General features: G+C 54.3%; 5 protein-coding genes across 5 annotated transcripts; 3 read left to right on the forward strand and 2 right to left on the reverse strand.

Annotated features, from left to right (window-relative positions):
• The first annotated feature begins 98 nt into the window (after positions 1 to 98).
• GLOTRDRAFT_69829 (chitin synthase) lies at positions 99 to 7,055 on the forward strand. The gene is made up of 13 exons (XM_007863804.1): positions 99 to 524; positions 580 to 3,618; positions 3,674 to 4,002; positions 4,053 to 4,407; positions 4,456 to 4,675; positions 4,729 to 4,851; positions 4,906 to 5,355; positions 5,411 to 5,434; positions 5,490 to 5,579; positions 5,637 to 5,701; positions 5,756 to 5,922; positions 5,981 to 6,650; positions 6,704 to 7,055. Exons 1-13 carry the CDS (start codon positions 160 to 162, stop codon positions 6,804 to 6,806), a joined length of 6,000 nt encoding a protein of 1,999 aa, XP_007861995.1. The 5' UTR covers positions 99 to 159; the 3' UTR covers positions 6,807 to 7,055.
• Positions 7,056 to 7,161: 106 nt separating this feature from the next.
• On the forward strand, positions 7,162 to 9,010 carry GLOTRDRAFT_135876 (uncharacterized protein). Its single transcript, XM_007863805.1, has 4 exons — positions 7,162 to 7,273; positions 7,333 to 7,647; positions 7,702 to 8,846; positions 8,905 to 9,010. Exons 1-3 carry the CDS (start codon positions 7,202 to 7,204, stop codon positions 8,296 to 8,298), a joined length of 984 nt encoding a protein of 327 aa, XP_007861996.1. The 5' UTR covers positions 7,162 to 7,201; the 3' UTR covers positions 8,299 to 8,846; positions 8,905 to 9,010.
• Positions 8,606 to 9,960, reverse strand: GLOTRDRAFT_69833 (uncharacterized protein; the record flags this gene model as incomplete). The annotated part of the gene is made up of 8 exons (XM_007863806.1): positions 8,606 to 8,846; positions 8,905 to 9,149; positions 9,208 to 9,241; positions 9,295 to 9,380; positions 9,435 to 9,455; positions 9,514 to 9,604; positions 9,674 to 9,802; positions 9,866 to 9,960. 8 exons carry the CDS (start codon positions 9,958 to 9,960, stop codon positions 8,606 to 8,608), a joined length of 942 nt encoding a protein of 313 aa, XP_007861997.1.
• Positions 9,961 to 10,330: 370 nt separating this feature from the next.
• GLOTRDRAFT_69836 (uncharacterized protein) lies at positions 10,331 to 11,752 on the reverse strand (the record flags this gene model as incomplete). Its single annotated transcript, XM_007863807.1, has 6 exons — positions 10,331 to 10,546; positions 10,609 to 10,806; positions 10,881 to 11,122; positions 11,174 to 11,232; positions 11,294 to 11,393; positions 11,437 to 11,752. The coding sequence occupies 6 exons, from the start codon at positions 11,750 to 11,752 to the stop codon at positions 10,331 to 10,333; spliced, it is 1,131 nt and encodes a 376-aa protein (XP_007861998.1).
• A 5,223-nt stretch (positions 11,753 to 16,975) lies between these two features.
• Positions 16,976 to 19,353, forward strand: GLOTRDRAFT_28815 (uncharacterized protein; the record flags this gene model as incomplete). Its single annotated transcript, XM_007863467.1, has 7 exons — positions 16,976 to 17,309; positions 17,444 to 17,580; positions 17,630 to 18,246; positions 18,300 to 18,627; positions 18,678 to 18,884; positions 18,942 to 19,078; positions 19,134 to 19,353. Coding segments are annotated over 7 exons (1,980 nt in total), but the record flags the coding sequence as incomplete, so codon positions are not given.
• Positions 19,354 to 19,766: the final 413 nt, after the last annotated feature.

Genomic DNA, 19,766 nt, shown 5'->3' on the forward strand with positions numbered 1-19,766 from the left:
AGGCAGTTCCCGTGCGAACGGTTGCCAGAACAGGCTTCACACGACGCACGCGGGGGAACGTCGACTTCGCCTCCCACCGTTCCTTTGCCTCTTCATCTGACGACGTCGCAGACAGCCTCGACAGCGGGCGTGTCGTTCTTTTCCTTTCCTTTGTAGGCCATGGCCTCCGCGTCGGCAAACCAGGCCGTTCACTCTGGCGACCTCGTCGACCTTGTTTCACACTCGGCATCTGCAACGGTCTACCCCTCCGATGACACAATACTCTCTGTTCTCCAAGCTCGCTTTCGCTCTGATTTACCTTACACCCGAATCAACACATCCCACCTTGTCGTGGTTAATCCGTATAAAACACTCGCGAACCTGAACGACTCGAGCGCGAAGGAGTATGAGGAGAGGTCTTACAAGGACACGAGTCTGCCCTTGGGGCAGTCGGGGCCGCCGCTACCACCTCATTTGTACGATCTGGCGGGAAAGATGTACCTGCTCATGAGGAGGAGAGCCGAGTCCCAATCCGTGGTGTTCCGGTGCGTCATTATGCGTATTTGCCAGCCGTATTTCTAGCCTGACTTGTGTCACAAGAGGTATCACCGGTTCTGGCAAGTCTTCCAGCAGCAAGGTCGTCGTGGAGCAGCTGCTTCGTCTCTCATCACATTCCAAAAGGGAATCAAAACTTGCGGAGCAAGTGAAATCTTTGAATACGTTGCTCGACTCGTTTGGAAATGCGAAGACGCTCATGAACCCCAACGCATCGAGACACAGCCGGTACCTCGAGTTGCACTTCAACGAGCGTGGTCGTATCGGCTCCGCGAAGGTGCTGACGTGGGGCTTGGACAAGTCGCGGCTGAATCACCTGTCGCACGAGGAGCGTACGTACCACATCTTCTACCAGTTATTGGCCGGGGCGAAGCGGGAAGAGCGGGATTTCTACAACTTGGAGGATCCGTCCGACTATGCCCTATTAGCGTCCTCAGGATGCTACCGGCTGCCGGCGGGGCCCTTCAGCGACGACAGCATCGCGATGGAGGAGCTACGAGCCGCGATGAAGACGCTAGGGTTCAAGCCCAAGCACATCTCGTCCATCTTCAATCTTGTCGTCGCTATCCTCTTGCTCGGTAACCTGCAGTTTGGTGAAGCGGACGCCCGCGATGTGTCGGCGTACGTTATGAACACGCAGGTGCTGGAGCAGGCGGCTCGTCTGCTCGGCGTGTCCGCGGATGATCTTGGTCAGACGCTGACCAACAAGACCAATTACGTTCGGAAGGAGCTGTACACCGTCTTACTGAACGCTGAGCAGAGCGCCGCACAGCGGGACTCGTTTGTCCGGGATCTCTACGCCATCCTCTTTGCATATGTCGTTGAGAGCGCTAACCACCGCATTGCACCGAGCTCTCAAGACCCTCCTCCTTCGACGCAGATCGTGCTCTTCGATCAGCCGGGTCACCAGTCCAAGGGCCCGACCGGCACCAATTCGATGGCCTTCACCAACGCGCCTCTTATCTCTGCGTACGGTCACAATGGGTTCGACGAGTTCTGCATCAACTTTGCCGACGAGGTCGTGCATTCGTATGTCGTGCGGAACATCTTCGAGGACAGTGTGGGGCTGAATAGCCAGCTGACCGGCGATGGTGTGTCTTTAACACCTATCACAACCATGGATAATGGCGCCTGCATTGAGCTTCTCAGAGGTACGACTCTCAGCGAACGCGCTCACCGCAAACCCGGAGGGATCTTGGGCGTGATGAACAAGGCTTGTTCGTCGTACAAGTCTGGTAAGAGTAGTGAGAAGAAGGATGAGGATATGTTACAGGACCTGGTCGAGAAGTTTGGCGTCCATGCCTCCTTCGTTTCCAGCCCCAGCATGGGAGGTCAGGCTGACAGGAACCTCTTCGGCATCAATCATTACGCCGGAAGTGTTTCGTATGATGTGACAGGTTTCGTCGAGAAGGATGCCGACCTCCTGGACTCAGCCTTCGTGACCATGCTCCGCGGCTCGTCAGAGTCCTTCGTCTCCAAGCTATTTTCAGGTCCCAGCTTGGCTGCAGAGCGTCACCCTCGGGACGAAGGTATCATCGTCCAGGCTCAAGTCTCATCACAGCCTTTACGCCAGCCAACTCGCATCATCGCCGCGGATGGGTCGGTACAAGCGTCAGGCGAAGAGCACCCTCGGTTAGATCCTGGAAAGGTGTACCCTGTTACCACACAGCTCAACTACAACCTTTCCGAGATCCTATCGAACATCGACCGCACTCGATTATGGACAGTGTCCTGCATTCGACCCAACGACTCAGGCTCTGCCAACTCGTTCGACAAGCGACGGGTTAAGGCGCAGATCCGGGCCTTGCTCCTGCCTGATATTGTTGCACGGCGTAAGCAGGACTTCATGGTTGACTACGAGAAGTCGGCATTCTGCGACCGATACGTACCGACAATGCGTGGGGAGGAGGCGGACCGGATCCACCAGTGCGCTGCTGCGAACGGATGGCGGGAGGGCGTGGACTACTTGCTTGGTCATAGATCGATATGGCTGACGTATGACGCCTGGAAGATGGTCGAGGACCCGCTGCGTGCGGCGGAGAAGGAGAGGAAGCCGTCCGACGAGGATGCGGTGGAAGACGCTGCATACCCGGATGATGCTACTGAGGTCACTCACCATTCGACGGGCGGGCCTATGGTCCAGAGTGGCTATGGTGACAGTGCAGATAACCTGCTGTTGGCCAGGACGGGCGCCGATGGCCAGCAGTACCGCGATCCCAATAACCAAAGTTACTATGGGTCAGGTGGCCTTCGTACGCCCAACGCTCCTGCGTACAGCGATGCCGACAACAGTGTTTGGGAGTCTGATTATGACAAGAAGGATGGGTCTCCTGGTGACCGCTCGCCTTACGAGCCGTCTAAGGAGGGCGGGGGGATGGTCGTGAAAGAGGCGCCGAATGCAGTTGAAGAAGTGCCTACTAGTCGTTCGCGACGTATGTGGCTCTGGGTTGTATGGGGTATAACATGGTGGATACCGTCGTTCGTCCTGAACAAAGTGGGTCGCATGAAGCGGCCTGACGTGAGACTAGCTTGGAGGGAAAAGGTGGCCATTTTCGTACTCATCTTCCTGCTGAACGGAATCGTCGTGTTCTACATCGTCGAGTTCGGCCGGCTCCTGTGCCCCAATTTCGATAAGGCATGGGGGACGAACGAGGTTGCCCAGCACACTGGAAACAACGACTGGTGGGTTGCGATCCAGGGCGAAGTATACGATTTCTCCAACTTCATCCACGGGGACCATAGTGATATCCAGGGCGAGGCTAGCAATGGTCAGGATACTCTCGAGACCCTGGCCGGCACTGATATGACGGACTACTTCCCGCCACCGCTCTATTTGGCCTGTCCCAATCTGGTCAACGACAAGACCATGGCTTTGCAGTATGCGAACTTCACCCCCCTAATACCCACTGCCGTGCATACTTCTGGTCCCTTGGCCTCGGACGCAAACAGTAAGCTCCACGATGACAATTGGTATACGGACACGTTCCTGCCCAAAATCAAGAACTATCATAAAGGGCCCTTGGTATACTCCAAGAACGATATTGCGTCGGCTGCCTCCACTGACGGTGGTAACACTGATATACGGTAAATCTTTCCTTTTTAATCCACGAGTACCTGCCCAATCCTAATGTGCTCGCAGCAACTGGGTCATATGGCAAAACCAAGTCTATGATCTTACGGATTACATCAATACCCAAAGCGTCTTGGGCGGCACGAATAGTGCCTATAGTTTCCTAGACAGTGATCTGGTCGATATATTCAAGCAGCAACCCGGTCAAGATGTCACGGATGCCTTGAACAAGGTGTACGCGGGAATGGATGCGCAAACTCGGAATCTGAACCAAGTTTGTTTGAGAAATGCATTTTATGTTGGAGAGATGGACTTCCGGAAGACCGCAAGATGTCAAGTTCAGAACTATCTCTTACTGATATTCTCAGCTATTCTCATGGCGTCCATGGTCCTCAAATGTGAGCGTAAATCAATGCGTAGACTGTCATATACTTACATTGCATGCTAGTCTTGTCTGCCTTACAGCTCTCACCGAAGCGCAATCCGGAAATGCTTGACAAATTCGTTTTATGCCAAGTCCCTTGTTACACCGAGGGCGAGGAATCGTTGCGACGAACTATTGATTCCCTCGCCGCTCTTAACTATGACGACAAGCGGAAGCTCATTTTCATGATCTGTGACGGGAACATCATCGGTAGTGGCAACGACAGGACGACACCGCGCATTGTCCTTGATATATTGGGGGTCGATCCAAAGCTGGATCCGGAGCCACTTTTGTTCAAGTCAATAGGGGAGGGTTCACGGGCTCTGAATTATGGCAAGGTTTACTCTGGTCTGTATGAGTTTGAAGGCCATGTCGTGCCGTGAGTCCCAACATTGTTTGGAATACCATTTACTCTAACTATGATCAGATACATGGTGGTGGTAAAGGTGGGCAAGCCGACGGAGCGGTCCAAGCCCGGCAACCGTGGCAAGCGAGACAGCCAGATCCTTCTTATGTCCTACCTGAACAAGGTCCATTTTGACTCTCCGATGTCGCCCTTGGAGCTGGAAATCTATCATCAAATGCGTAACGTTATCGGCATTGACCCGGCGTTCTATGAGTACATCTTAACTGTCGATGCGGATACGGTGAGTATTGTCGACGTGTCTGGTGAAAACAAATTGCTGACCCCGTGCGCTAGACCGTTACACCGGACTCTGTGAATCGACTGATTGCCTCATGCTCTGATGACTCGAGTATCATTGGAATATGCGGTGAAACGAGATTAGAGAATGAAGAAGGCTCATGGTGGACGATGATCCAGGTACGTGTTCCGCCTTTCTGCTCAACCGCACACCACTGACTTGCGCCTTTGAAGGTCTACGAATACTACATCTCCCACCATCTTTCCAAGGCCTTCGAGAGCTTGTTCGGTTCAGTCACTTGTCTGCCTGGTTGTTTCTCCGTCTATCGCATTCGGACAGCCGACAAAGGTCGCCCTATCATCATCTCCAATCGTATAATTGAGGAGTACTCTGACCCTAACGTCGACACTTTGCATAAGAAGAATCTCCTTTCGCTCGGTGAAGATCGGTTCTTGACCACCCTTCTGATGAAGCATTTCCCGACCTTCAAGACCAAGTTCATTCCGGACGCTGTCGCTCACACTATGGCCCCCGAGTCCTGGCGTGTACTATTCTCGCAACGTCGGCGTTGGATCAACTCCACTGTGCACAACCTTTGCGAATTGGCGTTCCTTCCCGAGCTATTTGGGTTCTGCTGCTTCTCAATGCGATTCTTCGTCTTCGTGGACTTGTTGGGTACGCTTGTGAGTAGTGATTACGTCGTTGGGAAGGAGGATACTGAATTGTCTTGCTGTTCAGATCCTGCCGGCGACCTGTGCATACGTACGTGGCCTTTCTCGTTGCATGTGATTACTTGGAGCTGATCCCGTATGCGTAGCTTGTCTATCTTATTGTCACAGTCGCGACGAAGGCAGCTCCAATTCCATACATCTCAATTGGAATGATCGCGGCTGTGTATGGTTTGCAGGTCAGTCTTTCTCGTCTACCGGTACAAATTTCGGACTGAAGGAAGCGGTTAAATCAGGCGATTATCTTCATTCTCAAGCGAGAGTTCATGCTCTTGGGATGGATGGTTGTCTACATCATCTCGTGCGTCGTTGATTACACATGCGTCTATGCCGAGCCTAATTCTCTTGGCTACAGGTATCCTGTCTACAGCTTCTTCCTGCCTATATACTCCTTCTGGTTCATGGATGACTTCAGTTGGGGTAACACTCGGCTTGTCATCGGTGAAGGCAGTAACAAGAAGGTCGTCATGAACGATGATGAGAAGTATGACGAGTCCATGATCCCGCTCAAGAAATTTAGTGGTATGTTGCCTACTTGCTATACCGTGGATGACTGGTTCTGACCCATTGTCTAACGCAGAATACGAAGCGGAGGCATGGGAAACGGGCTCTCGCCATTCTGATGAGACGCAACGGACAGGCAGGACCGGACGCACTGGATATAGCAGCAAGCCTCGCTCGCGTTCGCACGCACCTGGCTCTCGGGGCGAATCACCACACCCGTATAACCAGTCATCCCAAGCAGGCGACTTCTACCGTGATACGAACGTCCTTAGCTCGCCTAATCAGCGGTTGAGGAGCCAACCCTCACAGGGCCAGATGTCGCAATATGGAGGGGGACAGGCCGGCTCGATGTATGGCGGCCAGATGCCACAGCTGCCCTTCATGCCGTTTGGCGGTGGACCGGGATCGGTGGCGGGTTCTGAGCGCGGCGGTCCGATGTTGCCTCCACTGGGGTACCAACACACCGGCAGCGTCTATGGAGTGCCAATGGCTGCGGGGCCGCGTAATACGATGATGACGAACTACAACATGTTCGGCGGCGACTCTCAGTCCGGATTTGCTCCACCACCATCGATCCCTGCGCTCGGTATGCAGCAAAGACCGATGTCGACGTTCTCCTTGGCTACGTCGGTCAATCCGTTCGCTCAAGCTCCGCCTAGTATGGACCCCAATCCTACGGATGAGGACTTGTTCAATGCGCTGCGGCTCTATCTTAGCACCCAAGACCTAATGACTGTAACGAAGAAGTGAATCTTTCTCGTGCTTTTCATATCGTCTTGTGACTGACGAATGTCTGCAGAACTGCTCGCGAGGCCATCCAGGCTCGATTCCCCAAGGCGGACTTGATTTCACGTAAGGACTTCCTGAACGAATCTATCGACAAGATCCTCTCCGAGTCATAGTAGACTTCGTATCTCTGTTCTCAAGGACTGACTTTACTCTCATCGGACGGTCTGCGGACAAAGACATTCTGTCTCTAGTGCATCCATTCTCACTCATTTGCATCTCGGACTACTACTTCATGATAGCATCGTTTCAGTTTTTCCGTAGCAAGAACACTTCTGTATTAGTTCGTGGTTTGGACCGATAGGATAGATTAAATAATGCACACGGGGAGTACGCCCATCCCCATATGTGGCTGTGGCTGCGGGCGCTTGCAGGGAAATGCTTGGGACGCGTGCCGGCCGGCTGAGGGAAGATGATCTCCCGCTTTGAAGCTGCGATCTGTGTATTATTATAAACGCAGGGCTCGCAGCTCTCTCAGCACCATCATCTTGCCTGGGGGCCGTCAGATACAATGCCCGGTCCAGCTGTCTATGCCGTCGTAGCCGTCGTTGGGACTGTCGCCGCCGTCGTGGCATTCAAGGAGGTCAGATGGGCCGGTTACATCGCCTGGAGAAATGGATGCTAATGATATGTCTAACGCAGTTCGTATATGAACCCCACATTGCCCCGAAAGTCGAAGCGTGGGCGGAGAGTTACCTTGCTCGCCGTCGGGCACGGCGGCGTCAACGGCAGGGCCCTGCACTCGCTCAGCCTTATTCGGCAGACGAAGGCGAAGCTGGGCCGAGTCACCCCAGACGTTCCTTCGAGCTTGGGAAGGGCTCGGATGCCGACGACCGTACGTCTATCGAGCTGGAGAAGCTCGTTGCGAAAGAGGTTGACGAATGGAGGAACGGCGTTGAGCGATCTCAGTCTGAGCTGCGGCAGAGGCATAACCGCAATGCGTCTGCATTGGACGAGGTGCGTCTGAGGCCTTTCACCGTCACGCTGCGTATATCTGAGCATGGACGTTAGTCGAATATTTCGATACCTTTTGCGCCGATGTCGCCTACCCATGTCATCTTCGACACTACTACTACATCCTCATCCTCGCGCACGTCCGTCGGCCGCACGCCGTCCGGCACGCTGACCATCAGCGATATCGATGAAGGGTCGGTGCGAGGTTCGGAATACCAGGAACGAGTCGCCACACCCCCGACAGCTGTTGCACCGACCATAGTCTATCCTCGACTTCCGACTCCCTCCTCGTCCAGGTCTTCCACTCCCGCTGTTCGCTCGGCTATGTCCCGCTCAGCGATCTCTGTTTTCGAGTCGGCTTGCTCAGGCTCTCCCTCAGGCTCTCCCTCTAGCTCACGTTCGCCCTCTCCGCCCCGTCAGATCGTATTGTCCGGCTCTCGTCCAGAATCGCCGTTCTCCGATCTCGCAGCTGTCGCGCAGGCGAGGTCGGCCATGACTTCGCCGTTCTCTTTGCCCTCCGACGCGGATGATGTACTCAGTTTGCACTCTGGACTCTCCTCTGCAGCAGTCAGCGTCCACGAGGACGACGTGCAGTCGCTTGACGGTAGTGAGGACTCAAGCTGGGCCAGTATTGGTAGCCCCAGGCATCAGTGATCTTGCACTCCCGGAATGTCTTGCATGAATCATCCCTCTAGACTGGACGGAAGTACAGTTGTATTATTTGTTTGACGCCAAGCGTCATATAGCGGTAGCTATCTTGTTGTACATTTCTCTGCTCTTTCTGTGTTATATCGGGACCTCATCCTCCGCGCCAGTCCGTCGTATTGCATCTCCATTGATACTTGACTGACGCATTATATATTCCACTGTTGCTGTAGATCCGTAGTGCTGTACATGTGGGCAATCTTACTGTAAAACTCTACAATCAAATAAAGCGCGAAAATGCAGATTAGCAACGTTTCTACAAGCGACTGCGTATCCTTCGCCGTCGATTAGATCTTCGCCTTGAGTGGTCTCTGAACTTGGCCGGGTCCGGGACTTTGTCAGGATCCAACCCTTCTTCTCTCTGGGCTTCTCGAAAGTGTTCCGTATACTTCATTGCGCACACGATCCGCTCGAACTGCGACGGCTGGTCGGGAGCCTCCACTTCGAATTCGGGTTCTTGGGCGTAGCCAATGGTTGCGACTTCGATCAGGATCGCTCTGCGAAGGCCCGTCAGTCATCGTCTCGAGGATACGATATCATGCGTGGGCGACATACGCGGTTAAACCAAACACGGGCTTCACCCCGCCGGCTTCTCTCCCGGTGAGGAACCTATGCATCCTGATTTTCCGCTCCTTCTCTCCCGACTGGCTGTATCTTCCCCATCTCCAGTTAATGTCGTCGTATGAGTGATAGGGGAGCTCCGTGGTTTCGGGGTCATGAGGGAAGGGCGACTCGGAGGAGAGGAAGGCCGCGAGGGGATGCGAGAAGAGAGAGGTAACTTCCGATCTGTTGAGAATCGGCTAGGTAATGGGATGTGAGCTGAATACGGGTGAAAAAGGCTGAACGAGGCGTACGTACGCGCAGGGTGTTGTCCAGGATGAGAACTACAACTCTGGATTGGTTTGGAGTTAGTATAGACGAGTGTGCAGTGAAGAGCTAACTTACGGAGTAACGATCAATTGATCGCGCGCCATGAAAGGCTCGAGGACGCATAGCAGTGGTGCTTTGTGCCGGTCCATAGGTAGACCTATCTGCCGGCACGGTCTCGATTACGAAGGAGATAATGAGGTCTATATCAAGTATACCTCTTCAAATGCCTCTCTACGCTTCAGAACGCATCTCTCTATGAGTAACCTTAATGGCGGAGGCGGTCGGCTCACCTACCGCAGTGTCTTCGATCGTGCGGTCTTGGGGTTCGACCTTACCGCCCGGAAGTGAGGTGTCACCCGGAAACGATCTCAGGCTCGCAGACCGACTTGAATGTAAGTCAAGTATTCGTCATTTGAGGAGCCAAAAGGTACATCGCGATGAATTATGGACCTACCGGCTAAGTACGACATACAAGTCACCCATTCGGCCTACAAACAAGGCCACGAGTACCGCCGCACATCTCGACCTGGGGAACTTCAGCTTCGGTGGCTTGCTACGGTACAAGGCGAGCCGCCTCAAGCATCTACAGATGAGCAATGATTAGTTTGCTATGTATGTTTCTTCAGTCTGCGATCCCGAGACGCACGCTTTCGACTCCTCCTTCAATGGATTAGGTGTCTCCCGGAGATTTATCCTTGGCCTGTGAAATTTGTAAAGGTCACTCTGATGCTTATGCGCCATTACTATCGCGCGAGACTGAAGTAACACTTCAAGAGCAGCTGTCTATAGCTAGGGACTGGTGACGGTGACGAATGTTGCCACAATGATGATGGACAACACCGTATTGTGGGGCGCTAATCAGTTTAGCCGGTATGAGGTAGTGGAGACTCAGACTACTTAGGATCAGGCAGTACTAGTGTAGTTGTTCGCATTGCTATAATCACTTGGCGTACGATGTAATATCCTCCAAAGGGGTCGTAATTGATCATGGTAACAGACGTGTCATGGGTAAAGATACATACAAAAATGTGATAAATACTCGTACAGACATGTCAAGATGCAATCATATGCAAGGAAAGTCTCAGGCACATCGTCAGTACCGGTGAACCCGTCACCGGGTCAGGAGAGCAGCTGTGAGCAGCACGCCACCGAATCCGCCCAAAGTGCCCAAGACAGTCCATTTTGTATATTCATCGAAGTGTCGTACGATGATCTTGGAGTTCGTCACAGAGAATCCACGGAAGGAGTAAATGGTCACACCCGTAACGAATGCGATTATTGAGTAGGCCAGGAAAACGAGCGGGAGGGACATGACCACGCTCCGTTTCTGCGAGCCAGATTACTTAGTCAGGCAAGGTGGAAGGACGCTATGCTGCAACGTAGACTTACCGAAATGACGATCATGCCTTCCTGGCCTACGAACCGCACCGTCCTCTCCGTCTCAGTATTATACCTGAACATGGATATCACCCACGCAGCCATACTCGCGATTGAACATAACACTGTCAGAAACCCCGACACCCTCGCGACATCGTCCAGCCCAGGAAAGGACAGGAACGTCACAGAAGCACTGAGCAGAATAGCAGCCTGCCGAAAGGGAAGAGGCCGAGCGAGGGCGAACGTGAATATCGTCTCCGTCGTCGTGCCCGGGATAGACTCACGAGAAGACACGCGCAAGCCCCAATCATGAGCATCGGTCCCGCGTTGCGGAGGTTGCTCTCTTCGTCCAGGCGGCGGTGCGACGTGCGATCCATGAAGATGTATGGTATACCCAGGCAGACGACGGAGACGACGAAGTCGAAGAGTGTTCGACGGAACGGTACGCGTCGCTCAACGTGGGAACTTTTGCTAGCGTCATTGGGAAGAGGCTTGTGAGGGCGGAAGTTGCTTTGACGCCATTGAGCTGCAGTCCCTTTCAGCGTATTGACCACACGGACATCATTGCGGTACTCACCGACACGCATGAGAATCTTGGACACGATGCGAGTATGTACCACAGACTGGGTCTTTGATCTCTCGGCGGGATCTGCAGATGCCATCAATTTAGTCTGTACGCTGCACCGCTTGCCGTGACTTACCCTCAAGCGATCTCAATAATGTCATCAACTCCTGACATTCCCCTTGTTCGAAAGGAGCTACAGCATGTCTGCTGGAAGGCAGTAGACAGTCTGAAGCTGCAATTAGAATATATTCTGTATACAGCTTACGACGGCTTACCGGTGTACGACCAAGTCAATGCATCCATCGCCTCCGCGTGAGCGTTCTCAGGCAGGGAGTGATGCGCGGGGTGACCCTCTACGAACGCCCAATACCGATACTCCACATCTAGTTCTGGAGGTGACGTTAGAGAGGGCCCCCCTTCCCATGCACGAGACCACACATACTGTCGTCGTCGGTGAACAGCATCTCTGCACCACCCTGAGCCGGCGGAGGACTGAACGACAACACCCTGGCATCGTGGTTGATCCAATGCCTGATGAACGAGAACTCGTGCTTCCCCTTCGCCCGCGCTTCTCGCAGCCACATCTCCCATCCAACCGGAGGAAGCGAGAGCTCCTCTGCGGTCTTCTGGTCGAAGTACGCTGTGACTGCCTCTAGCTGCTTGGGGTTGCGCAGATTCATGTCGGTCGTGACTCTCATATGGGCGTGCACGTAGTACCTCGAGCCGTCTGGAAGTGTGTACTCCGTCCAGCCAAATGCTTGAGGAGTCGGGGGCGCAGCCACGGGCCAATGGCTCCCTGCGGGCGTCGGGTAGTACGGGACGACGGGCTGACCTTTGCCACTGCTAGTGTTCTCCGTACGCGATGGCACAGTCGAACGAGGGAGCAAGGGAAGAGTCTCGCTACAATGCATTTGCGATCAGGGTGGACTATTTCAGCATAGACTACTAAGATACATACTCGGTATCAGGCTGGTGGTGATCTTGAGTCCCAAGACTGTACCGCGACGCTGACGTGTGGACGTATCTAGATTGGACGGTTAGCGAAACACTCGTACGTTCAAATCCGACTACATACTGGCCCGGTATGACCTGCTGCATGGGGGGCAGAGGCATCGAGATAGGAGTGGGAGTAGCATCGTACGACGAGTCATTGACCTGCGGCTGGGGCATGCCCAGCTTGGACCCTTTGGAGGACACAGCGCTCTCCGGCCTGGTTCGAAGATCAGATAGAACAAAATCGACGGTATCAACGAGACTCACTCTATCTCCGGTACGCTCTCCACAGGAGAGAGAATATCGACATGTCGGCTAACAGACCGGGAACGCGAATGCCTCCTGGATGGCGGGTCTGCAAATGGGTCTTCTGTAACGACTCTACAATGGCATATACTGTGAGGATCCTGTTAAATAACCACTGGAAAGGACTTTGACGCACTCCACCGGTGGCCCATCCTCTCTCGCATCACCATTACTCTCCGAGACCAATATAATCCGCTTGATCTGGTCAGCCCTGATGCTCTCCGACACCGACGCACCCCGGGCTCTCGTCAAAGCTCGGCCACGCGGCTCCTCAGAAGAAATAGACACCCGCCGCGACTGCGTGCCCGAGGTCCCTCCGACAAGGCTCGACTTGGACGGCTTCGTGGTGATAGACGGCGCCGCGTCGGACATCGCCTGGGGGCTCTGCGAGTACTTTACGGAAATCGTATCCCATGGATTCGCAGGCTCCAAGTCCGCCGGGTGAGGCGCGGGCATCGTGACGGGCGCTGGCTCGGGAGCAGGCATAGTGAAGGGTGCTGGCTCCGGGGCGGGCATGGTCACAACCTCAGGCGGCGTGTCCTTTGGGCTGAACGGCGTCTCCCCGTGTGCGTGCGTCTCCTCCGTCTGCGTCTGCAGGACCAGGCCTGCCTCGGTCGGCACGAGCGCGGCTGGCGGGGCAGCATAGGGAGCCCGCTCGGACGGGGCACGAGGACTGGGCGAGCGCGATCTCATCTGCTCCGGCTCAGCGGACAAAGATTCACCCAAAGCAGGCGCGTTCTGTTCCGGCTTCTCATCCTCCTTCCTCTCGGGCTCGTCCTGCTGCGCGACCGTCTCTAGCGTAGGTGCAACAGCGACCGACGGCAGCTCCTGCGCATTCTCCACTATCGGAGTGGGCGACATGTGGATGTCGTCCGCGGGCGGCGGGGTGGCAAGTGGTGCGGGTGCGAGCGAGCTCTGTCTCGACGGGGCACGCTCAGAGCTGGCGCGGGGCGGGGTGGAGGGCCTGCTGCCCTCCCGCTGGCCGAAGGAAGAGGCGCGCCGCATGACGGTCGTAACGCGGTTGCGGAAGCTCCGCTTGCCCGCATGGGGGCTTGCGGAGATGGGTGCCTCGCTGGGCGGGCTGGTCGCGGGGCTGGCCATCGCAGATGCCAGAATAATTAACTAAGTGGTCGAATGCGAAAGAAAGTCTGCAGAGAAGTTGAGAAGGCGGGGGTGGGTGTGGTGGAAGAGGCGGCAACGCGAGGGCTTATGAGCACTGCGGGGGCTGCCTGGAGGTTTCGTCGAGGTGGTGGAACACGCAGTTCCACTCCTGCATCGAGAAAGTGCCTATCAGGCGGCCAGATGGAGCGGGGCACCATTGCAGATTCCAGATGGCCGTCAGAATTACGAACACATACACGTGTAGTGGGCGTTATGTCGCAGCATCATGTTCAGTGCAACGAACTTGGCGGCACTCTTGTTGGATTCGATAAGAACGATAAACACGCACTGGTTTCCAGTAGGTTTGCACTATTCCATAGACAGTGCAAGTTTCGGACTAGAGCCGGATTCTGAGTATCGTAGGGATTAGATGAGAACGCGAAGCACGTTGCGTGCGTGTTGCCGCGGACACGTTGCGTGCTCTTGTCATCGGTCACGCTGGGCGATATTAAAACCTAGGCAGGAATCGAAGATAGCTCCATTCCACACGACTGATATGCATTTCATGGCTGCGCAGGTTGATCTAGGGACCAATGGCAGGGTGAGCGGAAGAACGCCGATGCTGTGCAGCGCCTTTCTGTCGCGTGCGCTGATGTGGTACTCGTGGACCCACAATTCGATCTTTGCTTCCAAGTCTTGACATCCGGTATTTCAGCAATTTTTTAAAGAATAAGGATATCCAGTGCGCAGGGAGAAATATACCCTCACACTGGGTCGTCTGCCCGTGCTCGTCAATAAGAGGAAATCGTCCATGTCTGCTGAGCGAGTGAGATTTCCACGATCTTCAAGTTCCTCCTTCTTGTTGAGTGCAAGACTTACATCAAGATAGTGTGCACGGCCTGGATGGAAAATTTCCTGCAAGTTTTCAGTATTGCCTGACAAGGGCTAACTGTGAGATGCGGCACTCTTTGCGACAAAGTAGTGGTCGTGGACGAAGACACATGGGTTGCAGCAGAAACCAGCGAGTCTCTCTTTTTATACCTTCCTGGTACTTTGACGTGTGTACAATCAAAGAATCATCTCCGCCTCGACATGTCCGCACTAAGCAGGTACACTTCCATACATGGCCGTATGTCATGTCCTGTCCGCCAGCTATCATTCCCGCGAATCCGACCTCTCCAAATCAACTCCGAATAGTCAACGCTCAATATTGCCCAGAAGCATCGCATACTCTGCCGGTCATCTCCCAGGCACACAAGCGTCTGTTGTACGTTGCTTATTAGGCTTCGGCAGCCTTGAGACGTACGTGAATATCAATCTAACGGGACAGATTGCAGTAGTTGCACTAGCTTTGTCACGGGGGGTGCTTTACTCTGGTTCCGTTCCACGCTTAGACTAACTAATACTGCCACGCTCATCCAAGAATATGCGTGCAGCATAAAGAAAGGGGACCAGATTTCGGAACCCAGATCAAGTACGACAACTTCAATACGGTCTGTTCCTGGATCGGACTTCCACTCGATATGTCTCCGTGGCTCGCTACAGATCACGGCGACATCGTGGCTCATCTACAGGGTTCCTGTAATCACGACGAATAGCTGTAACACGCATTCCAATGTTCATTCCTTGTATCAGGTCAAATGCAACAGATGCGTCGTCTCTTGCGGGCTGGGCTCGTCGCTCGTTTATCCACTCTGATCCACCTCGGAGTCCAAGTTGCACCGCAGTGCGGATCTCGGTGACTTATCATACATAGGATTCCATGAGTGATAGACTAATTGGCGTGTCTAGATTGAAATCTCAACCGTGTGCCTCGGTATACTTGCAGTTTGACCCGGACAGACGGCCCCGCGCAAGTACTTACCCTGCCCCATTCTAGGCCGTCATCGAACCTGCTATAAGATCAACAACGGTTATTGTGGCATGCTGACAATGCTTATAGGGCTTCTCGGGGAGTCTCAGACGGACCGGATGATCGACGATCGACAGCCAGCCCGACCCTTCGCGCACTTTCCCCAGCTGGAGGGGAATCGTTGTAGGTGCTTGGGTCATCCCCCATTAATTCATACACCTTCAACTATCAGGTCGCAAACCATTTCTATTCATACATATGCCTTCCAGTAGGCCCATCATCGACCACGGAAGAGCGCCGAGGACTAACCAACTACAACAGTTGCCATATAAGGCAACCGTTGTGGTTCGTCAGTCCAGGTCGGAAGGACAACGGAAGGACGTCAGATTCATTTGATTCCGCGATCCGCTGGCGCTTCGCGCCCTGCATCCGTCCCGAGTAGCGCGCCTCCCAGGGACCGTCGCGCCATGGCTGGGCGCGGATATTGCCCCACAGGATGACCATCTCCGCGTCGTTTTGCCGCAGAGGCGGCCTGGATACGAGCGTTCGCCCCGTCTTCCATGATCGTACGTGCACCACTGCAACCGACACGCCCGAACAGGCAAATTATGTATAAAAAGGAGGGGATGAGGGGCTTTACTCCTTCAATTTTATCACGACATCGAACTACGCTCTTGGACTACTTGCATCCTCTCCGGCACGAACTTACTCTGAACTACCTGCGCTTCACTCGCCATGCAAGCCAACTCTCCCTTCGAAAATATCACCCTCACGCCATTCGCCCCGCAGCGCCCTGATGCGTCTTACTTCTCTTTGAGTCGCCGCAGTACCTATGCGCTTTCTCCTCTACAAACGCCCTGTTCGCCGGGCTCGGGCGCTATGACACCGTCCGACGAGCGGACGCGTATGCTGAAGAATTATGCACCGGATGTTCAGCAACTTCGGAAGGGCCTTTTCAAGCTTAACATGAAGCCAAAGGTGCGCTGCTCATTTCCTCTTGTCCTGTTCTCTCATTCATTTTATCTCAGCGCTCGAAAAAGTCCGCCGTCCCCGCGGATGACAAGTTCACCACCCCCAACTACTCCTGGGACCCCTACCCATCTCCCAACACCAACTCTCGGCCGCGTCAGTACTCCGTTTCCTCTAACATGACCGTCGAGTCCGATACCCAAGAAGCGGGCTTGCGCCGAGGTCGCGCCCGTCTCGACCCTGCCGATACCTCGTACGAGATGAAAGTCATGCCGAAGAAGGAATTTATGAAGAAGCTTTCTGTCCCGTCGGCGGGGAGACGAGAGTTCGCGTCGATCTCGTCTGTCTCAAGCGATACGCCTACGGTGTGCGATAAGGACTACGCCTGCGACAAGGAGAAGATTATGGCACACGACAAGCGGCCGTCTGTGTCCTCCGGCTCGGAACAGGAGGATCAGGAGCAGTACGCCGTGCCGCGCAAGTCATTCTCCGTGCCCAACGCCATCGAAGAAGAGGACCCCACTGGTAGTGTGCCGCGGGCGCCCTCGCTGCCCTACGATTACGCCAAGGTACACACTGAGATCGAGGTGGTATCCCGGACGAGTGATGGAGAGTCCACGACTCTCGAGGACGAGCAGTTTGACGATGAGGAGCCGCCCTACGTCCCGCCAGCCTTCGAGATCGTCGATCCCGCCATTCCCATGGTCGAGCCGGAGCCAGCGATGACCACGACTGAGGTGCCACAGGCGTCTCATCCGTGGACCGTTCCGCCGTTTAACGTCGTTGAGCGGCCCAAGCCTGTTATCCACAAAGTGAGGGCTGCGATCAAGATCACGCTTTCTGTGGCCGTCGTCTTGTCGCTGCTTGTCGGTTACGGCTTGAAAGTCAAGATTATCACTTTCGGACGGTTCTCCTTCGGAATGTACGGTCTGCTCCTGACCATAGGCACGTTACCATAGTTTGTCTCTTTCGCCCAGGAATTGACCGTTTCCTTCCAGATTTCATAATTCAGACCATTGCGGCGTCCATAAATCGTCGGAGGGTCGTCAAGCTCACCGCAGCCTCGAACATGACCAAAGGCGTACAGCAGCTCAAGGATAAAGCGGAAGGCAAGGACATCCAAGGCGAGGAACTCAAGTTGCCTGAAGTTAGTATCGCTGTCGTCGGATATCGCGAGGATGAAGAGGCTTGGATTGCAGTAAGTCAGCCCTTCCCGGATCCCAAGACGGCGTCTAACGATCTTCCAGTGCTTGAAGAGTCTTCAAGCTCAAGAATTTCCTATCAAGCACATCATTGGTGTCGTGGACGGTAACGACCCTGCTGACTTAGACATGGCGGACGCGTTCGGCAAGGCCTTCCCTGAGGACCAGCGCCTCATCGTCCACTTGCCAGTCTTGCTTTCCGTCATGTACAAGGAGAAATATTGGGAAGCCATCAAGACCCTCGGTTATGCCAACCCGACCCGTTGGCAATACTTCAAAATGTGGTTTACGCAGGCGCCTCGCCCCGGCCAGGAAGTCGCCCATGAGGTCGCTTGGAGTCACGTATTGGACTACCTCTATACCCGATCTACTATCGAGAACTGGTCGCAGTACAAGGGCATATGCTTCTCTCAGCCCCACGGCCACAAACGACACGCGATGTTCACCTCCTTCATGGTCGGCGCTTACGCGTTGGGGACCAAAGATGCCATGCTCACTACGGACAGCGACACTTACGTGTACCCGAACGCCGTCACGAACCTGATGAGTCTTTTGATGAGCAGCGAGAAGATGGCAGGCGTTACCGGTGACGTGCGCATTTGGAACAAGAAGGACTCTTTCCTCGCGCTCATGTCTTCGTTGCGGTACTGGTTTGCTTTTAAGTAAGTCACCTCCCGTCCAGACCACCCGGCATGGCACTTACGATAACCTGCAGTGTCGAGCGGGCCTGTCAAAGTGCTTTCGGTTGCGTCGGGTGTCTGTCCGGCCCACTCGGGTTGTACCGCACCAGCGACCTCATGTCCGTCCTGGGGCCCTGGATCCTGCAGTCTTTCTTAGGCAAGGAGACGACTTTCGGCGACGATCGTCACTTGAGCAACCGAATCCTGTCCCTTGGCCATAAGACAGGCTACACTCACCTGGCAATGTGCGACAGTGACACTCCTGCTGGTTACGTCCGATGGGTCAAGCAACAAACTCGCTGGTCCAAGAGTTTCTTCCGCGAGGCGTTCTGGTTCCCCAAGAGTTTCGCTTACCATGATGCAGTACGTACCCTTATGATCTGTGTGACATCGTGATGTTGACTGGTGTTCAGTGGTTGACGGTGGAGACTACCAAGCAGTTCTTGTATCCCATGATTCTGACGGCGACAGTCATCCAAATGTTCTATCGCCCATCATACTGGACACGTCCTGTGATCTGGCTGTCGACGATGTTTGGCGTTGCGCTTATCAAGTCCGTCTACGGTGTCATTTGTATGCGCGACCCTATGCATTTCTTATTCGGAGTCTACGGCTTTATGGTAAGTTTAGCAAACGCTCGGCCGGCCGCTCTCCAACTTACACTTGTTTCCTCGTAGTACTTCTTTGGTCTCCTCCCGTCGAAGCTATTCGCCTGCTTTACCGTCGGCATCACGACATGGGGTACATCAGCGCGGTCGAAGTCGGAATTTGCTAGGCCAGAGAGTCTGTACTCTCGTACCACCCACATTGGACAGTGAGTGTTCGATGTCTACTAATTTCCGTCGCAGGGGTTGATGATTATATTTCAGCTTGGTGACGTGGTACATGGCTCTTTCCTTCGGCCTCGGTTATTTCATGGCCTCCACTTTTCACAACCCCATATTTTGGTCTTTGGGCGCAATCGGGATCCTCCCCACCTACCAGCTTTACCATGACGTCATCGTCGGCGAGTCCAAGTACTGGTTCTTCGTGTATAGGAAGAGGTATCGTGCTCGTCGTGCGAAGGTGGCGGACGTGGAGAAGGTCAGCGTTCGGACAGCCGCTCCCTCGGCGCCTTCGATCACCGACAGCGATGGGCCGTCTACTGTTGAAGTCCACGAGTCGACAGTGCCCGCGATTCAGATCTTCAGCTCGGATAGCCCCTATCACTTCGAGGATATTCCCAATCCCTTCGAGCAAGAGTATCCCTCCAACAGCTCTCGCGATTCTATCACTTCGGATTCTCTTTTCGTTGGCGGACGCGGACCTTTGGTTGACAGTCGAAGACCGTCAGAAGCGACTCTCTTCGATTCTAGTCGCCGTCCTTCCGAAGTAACTCTCCAGGATGGGCTCGGTGGCCGTAGACCAATAGACGCTACCTCAAATGAGGAGCTCCAGAAGGTGCCCGCGACAAACTATCGTATAGAGGTGGTTCGTAGGCCAACCGTTGCGGCGATTCAGGA

The sequence above is a fragment of the Gloeophyllum trabeum genome, assembly GCF_000344685.1.
Source record: "Gloeophyllum trabeum ATCC 11539 unplaced genomic scaffold GLOTRscaffold_00002, whole genome shotgun sequence".
Lineage (NCBI taxonomy): Eukaryota > Fungi > Basidiomycota > Agaricomycetes > Gloeophyllales > Gloeophyllaceae > Gloeophyllum > Gloeophyllum trabeum.